The sequence below is a fragment of the Pelodiscus sinensis genome, chromosome 6 (genome assembly GCF_049634645.1).
Source record: "Pelodiscus sinensis isolate JC-2024 chromosome 6, ASM4963464v1, whole genome shotgun sequence".
In the NCBI taxonomy this organism is placed as follows: Eukaryota; Metazoa; Chordata; order Testudines; family Trionychidae; genus Pelodiscus; species Pelodiscus sinensis.
Genome location: NC_134716.1, coordinates 90,060,581 through 90,078,719, shown reverse-complemented (window position 1 = coordinate 90,078,719; position 18,139 = coordinate 90,060,581). Strand labels below are relative to the sequence as shown.

The 18,139-nt window shown below is 40.9% G+C and overlaps 1 protein-coding gene across 5 annotated transcripts in view; it reads left to right on the top strand.

Moving 5' to 3' along the window:
- NLN (neurolysin) overlaps positions 1-18,139 on the top strand; it is a 62,010-nt gene that overhangs the window by 18,779 nt on the left and 25,092 nt on the right. For all 5 annotated transcript variants that reach the window (XM_075932383.1, XM_075932382.1, XM_075932381.1 and 2 more), the window contains 6 exons: positions 2,014-2,121; positions 4,696-4,798; positions 9,529-9,689; positions 11,933-12,068; positions 12,235-12,601; positions 15,607-15,808. In XM_075932383.1, coding sequence (XP_075788498.1) covers positions 2,014-2,121; positions 4,696-4,798; positions 9,529-9,689; positions 11,933-12,068; positions 12,235-12,601; positions 15,607-15,808 — 1,077 coding nt within the window. The remainder of the gene's footprint in view (positions 1-2,013; positions 2,122-4,695; positions 4,799-9,528; positions 9,690-11,932; positions 12,069-12,234; positions 12,602-15,606; positions 15,809-18,139) is intronic.

Genomic DNA, 18,139 nt, shown 5'->3' with positions numbered 1-18,139 from the left:
TCCTGTGGCACTTTATAGATCTTACAGGACTAACAGATTTATTGGAGCATAAGCTTTTGTGAGTATGCATGCATCTGACGAAGTGGGTCTTTGCCCACAAAAGCTTATGCTCCAATAAATCTGTTGGTCTATAAGGTGACACAGGACTTCTCATTGTTTTTGCAGATTCAGACAAACACGGCTACCCCTCTGATACTTGCTTTAATTAAGTGTATATTATTAATTTTGTAATTCAGACTAAACTAAATAATTAAAATTTCCTGTGATGGTCTCACTTTTCTTACTCTCCCAAATGTATGAAATTGTATTTACCATTCTTCAGTCAAGTAATTTTAAAATGGTAAGCAAATAATGTAGTATTTATTTATACTTTAACATTTATACTTTAACATTTCCATCTTTCCCTGCTCCAAATGTGAATCCTGTATTTATGCTTATTGTTGTTCCACATCACTTGTAAAGCACAGAGCCACTGCCTGCTGGTGTCATTTCTCTGCTGTCTCTTTCAGTACAGTTGCTTTTTGTAATAGTAACTGGAAATCTTGATACTATTTGCACTGAGATCCGAACAGAAACTTTTGTAATCAAGTCCTGAATCTGTTAAAGTTCTTACCATGTTTATACTACTCCTTAAATCACTTTTATTTAAAAAAATATTAGTAGAGGAAGATGTATAAGGTTTTTTATGTCTAATTAAATAAAAAATATTCTAAATATTAAGGAAAAATTCCACTGTGACTTAGGTATTAAATGTATATTCCAGATCTCCTTCTATAGGAAACGTTTATTCCAGTGATCTAAGCCCTCGATATAGGTGTTTATTATAGATTCCTAATATTAATGTGTGTGATGAAGTGATAATATTAAGCCTAGTCATGCCTAATAACTGCACACACTGGCATGTAGAGGCATGCTTAAGAATGTTACCAAACCTCCCCACCCACACATCCTTGTTTCTACTCTAGTGTTCAATATGTCACATAGTCTCTTTTTCTCAGTTCTCCTTAAAGACTTGTTCATACAATACACAGAATAATATGGTTGTTCAAAAATGAAATGTAAAATTATATTATGTAAATATCATCAAAGTGACAATTAAGAAGTAATTATCATTAATTCTGAAAGATTCAGAAAAATAATGTAAAGTACTCAAGTTTATAATCTCTCACAAAACTTGAACATCAGAAAAACATTGGGTGAGATAAAATATCATTAATAATTAGGAGTTTAAAATTCACCCCATAACACATTAAATCCATGATTGCTGTAAAGTCTTACACCATTATTTATATTGAATCAAATAATTAGCCTACTTAAGCGGAGTTGAACTGCTCATCTCCCTGAACTTAGGTATGTGCATAAATGTTTGCAGGATGAGCATTAGATCTCTTCAAGGCAGCCATTGTGATATTTCTGTTTATAAGTATGTTTTAAACGAGGTAGTTGATAGGGTAAAAGTGACCTAAGGAAAAATCCCACGCGTGGCCTAACTAATTTGACATGGTATTCTGTAACTCTTCTTAATTTTAATTGTAGTAAGATAACCCTATCCCTTTATACCAGGGCTACTCAACATACGTGTGTGTTGGGTTTATGTGGGGCTCAACGTGTGGCCTTTGGGTGGAAGCTAAAGCAAAAAAGTAGTCAAGATAATGGTTTTCTGTCGATATGTGTTTTAGTAGTTAAATTCCTGGACTGTCGTTGCTCATTAAAAGTGCTGTCATATGGGTGGAAATCGGGTAAATGTTGCATTTTATTAATATCAGCAGAACTGACTTAAATGGGGCTTGTGTGTTGTGTAGTCTTGCCTTAATCTTTGTATTCATGCCCGTCAGTGTGAAAGAAGCTATTTGCATATATTTGCATATATGTGCAACCACACTTAAGTTGTGGCCCTCGGCATGTGCTATATCATTGTGGCCCCCGGGGCTTCCAAAGTTAAGTAGCCCTGCTTTATGCATTAAAATACTCCTGTTTTTTCTACTCATCATTTTCTATTCAATATAATTTCAGCAAACACGTGATCTAGGATATTTAAAGCCTGAAGCTAAGCGATACTTAGAGAAGTCAATTAAAATGGGAAAAAGGAATGGACTCCATCTTACCAAAGAAGTACAGAATGTGCGTATGGGATTTCTCTAATTATAATATGATGAAAGTATGGTTTCACTGCTATGAAGAATTTTTTAAGTGTATATTTGTGTTCCGGGCTGTTGACACCAATACCACAGGAGCAGCAACAGCTGCAATGCCAAACCCTTTAAATCACCACTGGCGTATTACACTCTGGGCAGCTCTAATGACCTGGGCAGGGTCTGCATGGCACCCTCCAAGTGACACTGCGAGTTGGTTGCCCCCAACCCTGCCTCTGCCCAAGGCTCTGCCCTTTTTGGGAGAATGGAGCTGGGCTCCCCACATGCACCTTGTGCAGGAGCCCAGCAAGTCTGTCGGCCCCCCTGTCTATAGGACATCCTATAATAAGCATTGAAATACAGGCAGTCCCCAAGTTACGCGGATCCGACTTATGTCGGATCCGCAGTTACGAACGGGGCCCTTCCTCTCCCTGGTCTCCAGCAGAGACGCGTCTGGGCTATCAGCTGACCGCGCGCTCCGCGGCTTCGCTCTGCTTTGCTCTGCTTTGCCCCCCGTTTGCAGACCAGGCGGATGGGGGGGGCAAAGCAGAGCCAAGCCGCGGAGCGCGCGGTCAGCAGACAGCCCAGACGCGTCTGGGCTGTCCGCTGGCCGCGTGCTCCGCGGCTTGGCTCTGCTTTGCCCCCCCCCTCCCCTGTCCCCCTGGTCTGCAGACCAGGGGGACGGGGGGCAAAGCAGAGCCAAGCCGCAGAGCACGCGGCCAGCGGACAGCCCAGACGCGTCTGGGCTGTCCGGTGCCCGCGTGTTCCGCCGCTTTGCTCCCCGTCCCCCTGGTCTGCAGACCAGGGGGACGGGGAGCAAAGCAGAGCAAAGCCACAGAGCCCGAGGGCAGCAGGACAGCCACGGCGCGTCTGGGCTGCCCCGGTGCTCCGCGGCTTTGCTCCGGACACCTGTGGTACAGCAGCTGAGGCGCTGCCAGTTGGTCCCGTAGCGCCGCTCTGGGCTCTACTGGACCAACCGGGCAGCACCCCAGCTGCTCTGCCCCAGGCGTCCTGATTCAGCCACTGCTGGTCAGTTTCAGCAGCAGCTGAATCAGGACGCCTGGGGCAGAGCAGCTTGGGTGCTGCTGGGTTGGTCCAGTAGCGCCGAGGAGCGACGGCGCTACTGGACCAACCCAGCAACACCCAAGCTGCTCTGCCCCAGGCGTCCCCAAGTCAGCCGCTGCTGAAACTGACCAGTGGCTGACTACAGGAAGCCCCTGCCCCGGGCTTCCTGGAATCAGCCGCTGATCAGTTTCAGCAGCAGCTGACTTGGGGATCCCTGGGGTTCTTAAGTTGAATCTGTATGTAAGTCAGAACTGGCGTCCAGATTCAGCCGCTGTTGAAACTGATCAGTTTCAGCAGCGGCTGAATCTGGACGCCAGTTCCGACTTACATACAGATTCAACTTAAGAACAAACCTACAGTCCCTATCTTGTACGTAACCCGGGGACTGCCTGTATTGTAGAACAGCTCTTTGTAATCTCAAAAGCTTTTCTCTCTAACCAAGAGAAGTTGAGCCAATAAAAGATATTACCTCAACCACCTTGTCTCACTATTTAACAGCACAGGCATATGAACATGAAGTGGCCTTCTGCCTTTTCCTGATAATTGTTCCCAATTGTTTTTCAACTGACAGTAGCTTAAATTTCTGTTATGCATATTTGTATTATGTTAAGGTTCCTGATGTCTCTGGAAGTTAATTAGAAACTATATGTAAGGAGACTGTGTTGATGGTGTAGAGTGAAGTAAAATCTTGACTATTGTTAAAATCTCACCAGCAGCAGAAATAAATGAATTAGAATGTATGCAAGCTGTATTTAGGTAAATTTGGTAGTGAGGAGCAAGAATACCCTAGAAGTCAGCCTGATATATCGACAATATTTTGCTTATCCAATTTCTTGTCTTTAAGAAAAGATTTTGGAATGCTGTTCTCTTTCATAGATGTTATTTCCTTTCTGCTGTGTATTTAAAGGTTTCAAACTAATCTAGGAGCTCTTTTAACTTTTTGACAGCTTTTTGTCACAGCTTTTGTTATCTCTGCTCCTTTTGGAGCCATCAACCACTTATCTTCAGGACAACAATTACCACTGGAATACAACAGCAAATTTTATTTAAAATTAAATTTAGTTTCTCTATCTTTGGTTTGAAAAAGTCTACGTGTTAATACATAAAAACTACCTAAGAACATTATTTAAAAACATCAGTGGTTCTTAGTCTGTGGTTCTTGAACTGCTGGGAGTTCACAGACTATGTTTAAGTAGTCCACAAAAGATATAGATTAAAAACTGACCAAACAGAATTCAGCTATATATACAATCGGTAGATTTCCAAAGGGGGCTGTACCACCATTCAAAAAGTTTTAGAGGTCTGCAAATGAAAAATGGTTTAGAACTACTGATTTACATGCCCAAACCCTTTCTAGTTAATAAAATATACTTCTAACATGTAAGTTTTGGGTAAAAGAAATTCTTAGAGAAAGTTAAAATATTTTTTACATGTAAGGCACCAATAGGTAGTTACAATTTTGATTTTTGATGATCAATTCAATTTATATTCAATTTAGGAAATAAAGACCATGAAGAAACAATTGAGTGAGCTGTGTATAGACTTCAATAAAAACCTCAATGAGGAAAACACATTTCTTATGTTTTCTAAGGATGAACTTCGTGAGTACTTTATTTTTCTGTCTTTAGAACTGCAGTTAAATTTCAGGAATCCCTTTTGCACAGCTCCTAAGCTATGTCTATACTGCACCTCGCTTCTGCAAAAGCTTATGCAAATGAAGCGTGGATTCAAAAAATGAGGAAGAACAGCTCTTGCACAAGAGGGGGTTTGTGCAAAAACAGCCCCTAATTAATTATGCAAATGAAGCATGGCAATATGGTAATCTGTGCTTAATTTGCAGAAGCTTTTGTAGAAGAGAGGTGCAGTATAGACATAGCCTTAGATAAGGTTAAATTGTCATATCTAGGAAATGAAACTGTAACACTGTTACCAGGGGCAGTGGATCATGTGGGCTAGGAGAGGCTGTGCCTTCCCAAACAATTAGATATGGCTCCACCCTATCCAGGCCTCCTGACCCAAGCTCATCTGGTGTTCTTCTCCAGTCCTCCTGTGCTCCAGCTGGGGCCAGGCAAGCTGAGGTTGCACACTGTCTACCTTCCTCATGCTCTGGAGATGAGGAGGCTGTGGCCACAAGTTGCCTACATTTCCCATGCTCCAAAGCTGGAGAGCTGCCCAACTTCTCCATCCTCTTCAACCTGAGGGCTAGCGTGGGGTGGGGCATAGGCTGATGGCTGTGCTGAGGAGAGACTCTGGGCTCTGGAGCAGAGTAGAAGGGGCAGAAGGCGTGGGGTTGGGAGCTAGTCTCCTTTAGCCAGGGGTTCACCTCCCCATGAGTGTTACAGCCTATATTGGTTTCCTAACCTTTTCCAAATCCAACTCAGGATTGCCTTGGTGAGATTAAAAATTCTTCATGACTTGCCCTACCTCATCTCTCAGATCTCATTACCTATTGCCCCGCTGGCCCGTTCCACTGCTCCCATCTTTGCCTTACTCTGTTCTCTCCCTTCATTTCTCTATTGTTTAGTGTCTGTGTTATTCCATCCATCTAAAACACGTTTCTGCTGTTCAGGAAGTTAAGCTACTTCCTTGTTTTACATATTGCTTTAAAGCTTTCATTTTCTGTTTATCATATGATTCACTTGTCTCTATTAGGATTTGGTGATCCCAGGTCTGGAGGTCACTCTTTAAATGTATTTTATGAGATTAATAAAAATACAAATTTTTAAACTATAATCTTCTTTAAAATGGGTTTAGTTTGTTAAATATATTTTTGCTAGCCATAAATGATGTGTTCATAATTTTCATTTTGTATGATTTGGTTAAAATAAAAGGCAATAACCATAACTTTTAGGGCTATATACAGCAGAGGAGTTTTAAAACTAAGATCTGGAGAAAAGCTGAGAGGTGCAGACGAGCACATGGTTGGACTGACATCCCTTAGATGTGGATTTATTAAAGGGGATTATTTAATCTTAATAAAGAGGAGAGAATAGAAGTCAATAAACAACATCTAGAAACTGAAGAGAAACTGTCAAGCAAAAAGGAATCCCAATCAATTATATCACATAAAGGCAGTCAAATAAATATTGAAAAATTTTATAAATGCTTGTGTACACAAGCAAGAAGTGTAAATACTAAGTGTAAATACTAGGATGGATACACTTAAGTGCCTGGCATTGCATGAGAATACTGATATAATAGGGATCACAGAAGTTTGATGGAACAATGGTAAACGATGATACATAGTAATACCAGGCTGTAAAATATATAGGGATGACAAAGTAAGTCTTTGTGTGGGGGAAAAGTAGCACTATATGTGAGAGAAAGCAGTCACATAAAGTAAAGATCATAAATGAATGAAATAGTACCATAAAATCTCCATGGATAAACATGCTTGAATAACAAGAGTCTAGCTATATACTACTGACTATCTCACGGGACAGTAAAGGTGATTGTGAAATTGTTTGGGAGTTTAGAGGGGGCTACAAAAACAAAAAACCAATAATAAAGAGGGATTTCAGCCACCATCATTTTGATTGGACGCATATCATCTTAGGATGAGATGCAAAGATAAAATTTCTAGGCATTATTCATGATTATTTCTTGAAGCAGTTAGTCCTGGAATACACAATGGGACAGGACTATATCAACATTTACTTAAGTGATAGACTTTGGTCCAAGATGGGCATACTTCTAAAATGCTCAATAATAGCTATCCTAATGTAATTAAATTTAACACCCTTATATTGGGGCAAAATACCAAAGAAACTTCCCACTGTAGCATTTCATTTAAAAAAAGGGAACTATACAAAAATGAGGAAGCTAGTTAAATGGAACTTGAGAGGAACACAAATAAGAGTAGCATGCCAGCAAGCTTCATGGAAACTATTTAAAAACAGCACAGTGGGATCAAACTAAATGTAGATTTTAAAAAAAAAGGCAAAAGCACCAGAAAAGTGCTGTTTCTAAACAGCAGAGTATAAACTGAGGTTAAAGGCACCCTTTACAAATCGAAAGTCAAACGGTACTGAGGAAATTAGAAAGGAACATAAACTTTTGCAAGTCAAGTGTAAAAGTATAGTTAGGCAGGCCAAAAAAAGAATATGAAGAATAGCTAGCAAAAAAACCAAAAACTAAGGTTATGTCTACGTTGGCACATGTAAAGCACTGGAAGTTACAGCACTGATCACAGAATGCTACATGGAAATTGCTATTGTGTGTCCACAGTATGCTTCTTGTGATGGTGGAGCATGTCCACATTAGCAGCTACTGCAACGGTTTACTGGGATACCAGAGGTAAAAATTTCGGAAGAGTGGACGTGTTTTTTCTCCATCCCTGTAAACCTCGTTTTATGAGGAAGGAGAGATGGTTCAAAAGAGCAGTTTTTTCCAAAATTTTGCATGTATCTTTTTCCGACTTTTCTTTGTAGTTTAGCCGTAGACAAAAAACAGTGCATTGTGATAGCTATCCCACTCTACAGCTAGCACAGGGTGCTTGAGAAGGATTTGCAATGCTGCATAAGGCTGTCAGCGACATAAGATGATGGAGGTTTCCCAATCCCATTGCTCTATGGCAGTGTTTCCCAATTTTATTTGGCCACAGAACACTTTTAAACTCAAAAGAATTTTGCAGAACCCCTAATAACAGTCTAATATATGGAGCTGAAAAAGTAGACCACAAATAAATAAGGATAATAATAAACAAATGCTAAACAAGGTCATGAGATCAACATTTAGTTTAATTGCACACATTTAAAAACAAAAATCACATAATATTAATTTTTTTTTAAATCATAAAATGTTATTGTAATGGAATTTTCTCACAGAACTCTTATTCTTATTTTGTGGAACCCCATTTGGGAAACACTGCTCTGTGGTCATCCTGTTATATTGACAGCTTCATTTCAACAGAATGGGGAGGAATGCAACAGGGAGAGTGTGTGTGTGCGTGCGTGCAGGGTAGGGTAGAGACTACATTTTGGGAGATATCAGAATGCTGTCTTTTAAGTTCAGACTGTGACACAAAACAATCTCTCATAAGGCTCCTGAGGCAGGGGGAGGAGGAAACCCTGACATCTTAGCTTCCATTGCATAGCAATCCATCTCTCTGTCTCTCTCACACACATGAACATGTCTGCCTCTATGTTCAACAGCACAAGCATTCCATCTAACTGGTTTGCTCTGTGTCGGGGAGCAAATCAGCAGTCTGCAAAATGTTCAAAATGGAGGTCTGAATGGGGATGTGTTCATGCCTGCAAGACAGAGGAGCTCCCAATAAAGAGCAGAGGGGACTTGTGGGACTTGTGGGAGCTATTTCCAGAGGCCAGTCAGAATGCAACAAACAATTCAAGTGTCCATACTGTCCCCCCAGTGCTGTATCCAGACCACAGCAAGCTCTACGCTTGTCATTGAGTTGGTTTACCTAGAACACAGCAACTGCAGAGTTAGTGCACACTAAATGCCTTGCTGCCGATGGAGCCATGTAAAGTAGTCAATGAAGCGGGGATTTAAAAAGCCCCTCTTCATTAAAATAAAAATGGCCGCCACGCTGTGCCAACAATCAGCTGATCCAGCACAGCATGGTAGTCTAAACGCAGTGCGGTTGACAAGGGAAGCCTTTGTCGACTGCTCCTGTAAGCCTTGTGAAACCCCCCTCTCAAAAAAGTTGTAATAAAGTTAGAAAAGGTACAGAAAAGCGCCAAAAAATTATCATCTTGCAGAAGAGTAGAGATTAAATAGACTGGGACTGCTGAGTGTATTAAAGAGATGACTAAGGAGGGGATAATCTGTAAAAATTGTGTTTTGAGCAAGTGAATAAAGACGTATTCGTCACCACTTCAGATAAGACAAGAATCAGGAATCATCCAATTAAGTGAATAGGCAGCAAATTTTAAACAAACATAAGTAATTACTTTTTCATGCAATGCACTTATGAAACTTGTTGACTGGGGATGTTGTGAGGACCAAAAGTATAACTGTTCAAAAGATCCATCTGTCAATAGCTATTAGCCACAATGGTCAGGAAAGCAGGTAACCCCATGCTCTAGTTGTCACTAAACCTCTGACTTCCATAAGCTTTGGACCAGATGACAGGAAATGGATCACTTGTAAATTGCCCCATTCTGTTCACTTCCTCTTAACATTTGATGTTGGTCATTTTCAGAAGTCAGGGTTCTGGGCTAGATGGACTGTTGGTCTTATATTTAATTGGTCTGTGATAAAACAAATGAAATATTGTTTGATTCACTAATCATTGTTCTGATATTTTAAAAAAGAATTTCTACTTGAAAACATCCTTTATTGAATATTGTCTATAATTTATATTCCACAGAAGCCCTTCCTGATGAATTTATTAATAGCTTAGAAAAGACTGGAAAGAACAAGTATAAAGTTACATTAAAATATCCCCACTATTTTTCTGTCATAAAAAAGTGCTGTGTTCCAGAAACAAGAAGAAAAATGGAAACTGCCTTTAACATGAGATGCAAGGAGGTACATCAGATATTTAATGTATGAAATTCTAAGTGTGGCTAATAATGGTAGTATATAAGAATGTATTAAAAAGTACTTAAGAAATTCTAATAATGTAATTCAGTACAAATAATGAAAGAAGGCAGTGTTCCCTCTTAGTTTTCCCATGCATGAGTGGAGTGAGTTTTGACATGTGCACTAATATTGAGGTCATATGCACTTGTGAGGATGTGTGCTACTGTGGCGCCTGCCAGTTACTAACAAAAATCCTAGCTATAATTTTATATATATATATAAATTTTCCTGTGGAATGACAGAGTGATGTCATCACATCACTTTGCATCCACAGGAGCCAAGCCTCAGCAATTCCTAGCATTGGCCTCCCCAGGGTCCATGTGAAGAGCCGGGGCTGCCTGCAACCCCATCCCTCCCCTCCTCTTCCCAACAGTGGGGGTAAAGCCATAGCTGCTGTATTTGTAGCCTCGGCCCAGCCCTCCCCAGTGGCAGATGAGGGAAAGAGACGGGGGAGATGCAGCCTGGCCCCTCCCAGCAGATGGGGGCATAGCCGGGCCTGGCGCGGCTTCATCCCTGCCCCTCCCAGCAGCCAGGTGACAGAGCCAGGCCTGGCACAGCCTCGCCCTGGCTCCTAGGGTTGCCAGATGGTTTAACCAAAAATACCGAACACCCCCCCCACCCAAAAAAAAACACAGAAAAAATTCTGTTGAGGGGCAGAAAACGGGGGGAGGAAAAGGAGGGAGACCAAAGGTCTTGAGGCTTTTTCCGGCGGCCATTTTATGTTCTTGATCAAGGCAGAATGCAGCTTCCCTGTGGAACCAGGAAAGCAGGGAAGCGGGAGGTGCCGGGGGCTGGGCCCAGTTACCGAGTGTTTCGTAGGGTTGCCAGGTGTCCGATATTTTCTGAATTTTTTTTTTTACCAGACAGGAGGTGAAAATACCGGACTGTCCGGGTCAATACTGGACACCTAGCAACCCTACTGGCTCCCCTCCCCAGTGGCTGGGGGGAGAGATCGGTGCCAGCGACGGCCTCGGTCCAGCCTAACCTCCCCAGCGGCCAAGGTAGAGAGCTAAGCCTGCAATAGACTTGGCCCGAGCCAACCTTCCTCCCCCCCCCCCGCAGCGACTGGGGGGAGAAAGCTGGGCTTGCTGCGGCCTCAACCCAACTCCCCAGTAGCCAGAGGAAGAGAGATGGGACTGCCTCGGCCCAACTCCCCAGTCGCCGGAGGAAGAGAAGTGGGATTGTCTTGGCCCAGCCCCTCGGCAGTCAGAGGGAGAGAGTCAGGCCTGCCTCAGCCCAGCCCAACAGCCGGAGGGAGAGAGCTGGGCCAGCCATAGCCTCTGGCCAGCCTAACCCTCCCCCGCCCCCCCCCCACGCCCACGCCAGCACAGCAGTCAGTGGGAGAGAACCAGGCCTGCCTCCCTGCCCCCCAGCGACTGGTAGGAGAAAGCCAGGGCAGGCCAGGGCTGTTACATCTCAGCCTGGCCCTTCGCAGCAGCCAGGGAGAGAGCCGAGGGCTGCCTACTCCCAGAGGGAGGGGGTTGGTGAGTGTAACGAGCAAGGGGCACAGCCCCTGTGTGTGTGTGTGTGTGTGAGAGAGAGAGAGAGAGAGAAGCCAAGTTAGTCTGTAATAGGAAAAACTTTAAAAACAACGAATAGTCTAGTAGCACCTTAAAGACGAATAAAACATGTAGCTTTCAGTTCATGATACCACCTACATGTTTTGTTCGTCTTTAAGGTGCTACTAGACTCTTACTCCTGTCCATCAAATTGTAGATACCGTGCTATCAAAACTTTCAGGAATCTTACCAAACTACATTTTTACTTAAACCATTTTTGAGTAATAATCTCAATGTGTATCAGAGAGATAGCTGTGTTAGTCTGAATCTGTATAACTAGAAGTCTTGTGGCACTTTATGGACTAACAGATTTATTGGAGCATAAACTTTGGATATTGGAGCATTGATTGTTACTCCTTTCTTTTCATGTGCCTGTATATTTATACCTGTCTCTGGAATTTCCACTACATGCATCTGACGAAGAGGGTCTTTGCCTACGTAAACTTATCCTCAATAAATCTGTTTGTCTGTAAGGTGCCACAGGACTTCTTGTTGTTTAATCTCAATATGCTTCATTTTAAATGTCTGCTATTGTATATTATTTTAGTTCAAATTTTATTCAGATTATTGTTTTGATCATATGAATTTAGTTGTTTTTAATTCATCATAACCTTGCCTTCTTTTTCCTAGGAAAATGCTAAAATTCTTCAGCAGTTGCTTCCCTTAAGGTCAAAAGTAGCAGAGCTTCTTGGGTACAGTACACATGCCAACTTTGTACTAGAAGTGAACACTGCAAAGAGCACAGATAATGTAACAACCTTTTTAGGTTTGTTTTTATTTATATATTTATATTTAGTTATGCAAATAAACTTTTTTTAATATTTGTATAAATCTAAATAAATAAATTAGTTCTCCAGTACTAATAGTAGCAACATAGTACAATATGGAACAGGCAAGTTGAAACAAAGGTAAATCTCTGGTTGCTTTTTCAGATGATTTAAGTAAGAAACTAAAACCACTGGGTGATGAAGAGAGAGAGTTTATTTTGGAATTGAAGAAAAAAGAGTGTGAAGAAAGAGGCTTTAACTATGATGGAAGAATCAATGCATGGGATTTACATTACTATATGAACAAGACAGAAGAGCTTAAATATTCCATAGATCAAGAGAAGCTGAAAGAATATTTTCCAGTTGAAGCTGTTACACAGGGCTTATTGAGCATTTACCAGGAGTTGCTGGGACTTGTATTTGAGCAGGTAGAAAATGCTCATGTTTGGCATGAGAGTGTTACTCTTTATACAGTAAAAGATGATTCAACAAGAGAAGTTTTAGGGCAGTTTTATTTAGACCTCTATCCCAGGTAATTCTATACATTATTTTGTTTTATTTTAAAAGTGTTAAGATGGCATCAATCTTACCTAGGAGTGGAGTTATATGAATTTAGAAAGTGATTTTTTTGTTTCCTAAATGTTAGTGTGTTTCTGGTAGGGAAGCATTCATATGGCTCCTGTTCTACCTGTATATATGTTCAGTGAGTTTCAAACAGTGTTCCTTTCAATATCTGTCTTTGGTTGTGTTCTGATCAAAAGCCTGGACCCACACACAATAGAGGTTGCTGGCTAATACTACAGGTGATGTTTATTTTTCTCTTTTGTTTGTAACATGCCTTTCACATGGCACATCAACACTCGTAGAGATGGATGTGTTTCTGTCTTCTGCCTATCAATCAAGAGATGCTCATCAGGATGAAGAAATCTTTGTACCCTTTTCCACCTCTTAACTCCTAGCAACCAAACTTGCACTTGCATTTCTGGTTCATATTAAAGGAACTGAGCAGAACAACTGGTGCCTTTGACTTAAACACCATTTCGGACCTTGTTCAGCCTCAGTCTTCTATGTGGAGGAGAGAGCAGAGAATCAATCAGGCTACTGCCTCCAGTCTACCAAGGCAGCAAGAGGAAGAAGAGAAAACTGATTAATTCTATCTGAGCCTAGTCAAAAAAGACAATGTGCTTTTGTGCAAGAGAGCGTCCACACTGTATAGACACTCTTGCACAATAAAGTTCTGATTGCCATACACAGAATTTTTGTGATAGGTTCTTTTTGCACAAGAAACGCCTGTTGAGCATCCACACACAGCTTTTTGCACAAGAACTCTGGTGCAAAAAGGAGTTATGCCTCGTAGAAGGAGGTATACCTACACTGCAAAAAGCCCTCTGTTCTGTTGATTGACTTGTGTAAAAACGCGCTTGAGTTGTGAACAGATGTTTTTACACAAAAACCCTGTAGTGTAGACATAGCCTATGTGTCTCCTCCTTGCCTCCTAACACAAATCTTAGTTTTATTTCTTTATCCCTATGCCCCTTCCCAACATATTATTTAGAGACCTTTTCTTCACTCAAGTTGGTAGGAAGTTTCTCTGTGTCTTATCCCAATAGATGCTTGACGAGAAGTTTGCCAGTACTTTAGACTGAGCAGGCAAAAATTCCCTGACTCCTTCACTAAGACTCTCTCAACCTTGGGGCAGCCATCAACACTCAAGCCATCAAGACTCAAGGGAAAAATTCTTGAACCCAGATCTTCCTGAGAGCCATACCTATCCTGTCCAGTCCTGCTGATAACACTGGTCTTGTGCCAGGTCCTGGTTCTGTGATCACAGTTTCATTTCACTGTCTTTTGACAGTTTCCGCAGAGAGTTCCATGTAGCAGGGGAAAACTTGGAGATGACCATCCTATAGTCTCCTCTTTAGTGGATGTGTCAATCTCACATTGAAGGTGATTCCCTTCTAGGCCCCATCTTGTCTAAATGTGTCAAATTCCTTGGTGGTCTACAGTGACTAAGGTTTCTCAAAGTGCACTTCGTGTCCCACAAGATCTGCTTACCAATGCGTAAAAATCAGAATCATAAAACACTAGTACTGGAAGGGACCTCGAGTCCAGTCCCTCTGTCCTCACAGCAGGACCCAGTATCATCTACCATCCCTGATAGATGTCTATCTAACCTGCTCTTAAATATCTCCAGCGATGGAGATTCTACAACATCCCTAGGCAACTTATTCCAGTGTTTAACCACCCTGACAGTTAGGATGTTTTTCCTAATGTCCAACCAAATTCTTTCTTGCTGCAGTTTAAGCCCATTGCTTCTTGTTCTATCCTATCTTAAAGATCTACTTCATCAGGACCACATCCTTCATCCCAAACCCACAGCCCTAAATTGAAGGGCTTGGTCCATGAGCAGTGTCTTCTAAAGTGTCTGAGCTTCTGAGGCAAGTTTTGATTATTTTATTGAATTCATGAATCCTTCACATAATATGGTGCTTGGGCTACACTCTTCGTGGTGCAAATCCTATCATCTTTCAGCCTAAAAATCTTTCTTCCTGCCCTCCTGAACTTCCTCTAGCCAGAGCTTGGTAAGAACATGTCAGCTGGTTATCATAGAGTGCAGGCCTATGCACTTAATATTATTTGAGTAAGATAGATGGCTTCCCAGAAGTACAGACCAACTAACGTTCAATTTGCTAAAAGTGGTCTCTTACCTTAGGCCTTCAATTAAGTCTCCAGTGCCTCTATGGAGACTTTGTCTTATTATTTAGCTCCCTTTAAACCTCTGAGATCTCTCCCTCTCCATGTGCTGGAAACTGTTTTTTTGCTGGACATGGAATGCTCCAGTTTGGGCTACAACTTCATGCAATATCAGTATGTAAGTCCCTCTAATCAAGGTCCTTCAGTAAAGAAAGAGAATTGAGGGTTTGGTATTATTAATGTAAAGGAGGACATTACACTAACTTTTTGCATCATAAAATAGCAATAAAGCAGGAACATTTGAATATTTTGGACTTAATGTGTAGTGACTCACTTTTAATTATGACAGTTTTTAACTGTATTAAAACAATTTAATTAAGAGACTCATTTTGTTTTAAAATCACACTGCTAAAGCAGTAGATCTTGTTCTTTTTTTCTTTAAATTTCCTCAAATGTTGGTAACAAAAGCTAATGTTTCAGAGTCTTTCATACTATTATTGTCATGTCTAAGATTTAGTAAAATTGGCTATTAGAAGCAGCAGAGTTGTCACTTTTGATTTCAGTAATATACTATAAAAATAAAAAAGAGGCTTGCAAATACTGCTCCAAATATTAAACTAATTGGATTTAGAAGTGCTTTTCTTTGTGCTATCAGTAGGATCCTAAGCATAGTGACTTTTATAAAACTTAATTGGGCACAAACTTACTAAGTATTTTCTAATTAAAAAAAGAGGGTCCCTTCCTAATATAAAATCATAGAGGGAAATAGGTCTCTTCCCCATGTTAACTATGGAAGATTTGCCTATTGCGTAAGGATGGCTTTTGCTGTATTTTCTTGTTTAGAGAAGGGAAGTATGGACATGCGGCATGCTTTGGTCTCCAGCCTGGCTGTCTACGCTCTGATGGCAGCAGAATGATGTCTGTTGCTGCTCTGGTGACCAACTTCACCAAACCAGCATCAGATCGCCCATCTTTGCTGCGACATGATGAAGTGAAGACTTACTTCCATGAGTTCGGTCATGTAATGCACCAGATATGTGCACAAGTAAGTAACATTTCTATTTCATTAAAATATCTAATTATTTTTTCACAGCCTCTCAGAAGTGTGGGTGGAGGTGGGAAGGGGGTGGATTAAGCCTGGTTGATGGGTGTATGTTTTCCTTAAAATAAGTATGTAAGAGCTTCACACTCACTTTTGATACTTGTTTTATATTTTTGTGTATAAGCTGAGAACTGAACACAACTTCTGGAAAATGTTCACGTAACAGCAAATCTTTTCCCCTCTGCACAGCCTGAGCAACTGTGGTGAGCAATGAGCAGCTTCATGAGGAAGAAGCCCTCCCATAGGCAACAGAGCTGATCTGTGATTGGTATTGCAATTGTTGCTTTTCATAGTACACACTGGCTACGTCTAGACTGGCATGATTTTCCGGAAAAGTTTTTCATTAAAAGCATTTTCGGAAAAGAGCGTCTAGATTGGCATGGATGCTTTTCCGCAAAAGCACTTTTGCAGAAAAGCGTCCTTGGCCAATCTAGACGCACTTTTGCGCAAAAAAAGCCCCGATCGCCATTTTCACGATCGGGGCTTTTTTGCGGAAACAATTCTCAGCTGTCTACACTGGCCCTTTTGCCCGAATGGGAGCAGCATAGTATTTCCGCAAAAAGCACTGATTTCTTACAGTAGGAAGTCAGTGCTTTTGCGGAAATTCAAGCAGCCAGTGTTGAAAAGTGGCTGATTTTCGGGAAAAACTGGCCAGTCTAGACATAGCCACTATGTGTTAGGAACTGTACAGACACACCAAAAAGATGAGTTCCTGACCCAAGGAGTGGAAACAGTTGATGAATCCACATAGTCATGTATCCACTGTCCTCACATGCCTCTGATCCCAGTCACATTCTGCATGGTGGCACACACATAGGGAGCCCTCACAAAGCTGCACTTCTTGATACAGAGGGTGCATACATCTGTTTGAGCTTCCTGAATGCTACCTTTACTCCTACCTCCACCATGTAGTAGAATCAAACCAGTCCTGCGGTAGTCAAGGGTCTCCACATCAGCAAAAAGGCTGGAATTGGCCTGGAGACTTGTCATAAAGACATGCAGAAGTTGTTTAATTTCATCTTTACTTAACCCATATGTAAGACTGATTCTGCCTTGACAATGATAGATTTATTATTAATCTAATTAAATTTGTTTCCCCTTATTTAAAAAGTATAGCCTTTAGTGTTTCTTCTTAAAAACTGAAAATTGTGTACTATCAGTCCTACCACTCAAGGACTCATATAGTTGCCCTTTTGCCTCTTTAATCGGTAGGTAGCAGCACAAATAAAATATCAGAGGTACGTAGCACACTTGGGAGTCCATTTCCTGGCTTCCAGTCCCAGGTAGAACTTCCACAGAACTAGGAACATATAAATCAACTGGTTAAATTTGTGTTAAACAAGTTGGACCCTGAATTAAGGGCTAGCATGTAATTTTTGTACAATACATAGCTTTTCTTTTCTGCTTGTCTGGAAAATTGAAAGAATCCAGATATACATTCTAGCCCCAAGATAGCTATGAAATCCAGTTTCAGAGTACAAAAATTAAAACCCAAACCCTGCCCCTTCCTCCACAGCTACAGAGGGATGCCTCACAATTTGAATACATCGATCTGCTGTAAAAATGGGAGTAGGGTTTGAGGGAACCAAATAAGGATGTGTCACCCTTGCACAGAATAATTAGAAGAGTAAGGAATATTTCATTCATGCTGCCAATGGATTTCACTTCTTTGAAGCCCAACTGTATACATCCCCACACTTCAAAAATATCATGCAGTATTTCAAGTGCCAGCATACTCCTACTGAATTAACAAAATTGGAGGGATAGTGTTCCAACAGGATGAATGGGTCAAATCAATCTCTGAAACATGTTTAAATGAATTAGAACTATAGCATTATGCAGCAATTATACAAGTTAGTCACTGAGTTAATTTTGTGATGGAACAAAATTTTGTAGCATGTTACAAGTAGTTATGTTGAATAAATGAGAGTTATTTTTAAAGATGTCCATTAATTGCAGTTATGCATGCAGTTAACACAAAATAAATTTTAAGTCACAGTTTTAATTGCACTGTTAAACAATAATAGAGTACCCATTTAAATTTACTATAACTATATTGGGTGTTTTTTTTTTCTCATTTTCAAATATATTGATTACAATTACAACACAGAATAAGAAGTGGACAGTATTCACTTTATATTATTATTTTTTATTTTAAATATTTGCACAGTCTTCTCAGTCCTATGCCTTGTTCAGCCAGTCACTAGGACAAAAGTTTGTTTACATTTACGGGAGATAATGCTACCCACTTCTCAGGGCCGGCCTTAGGCCAAT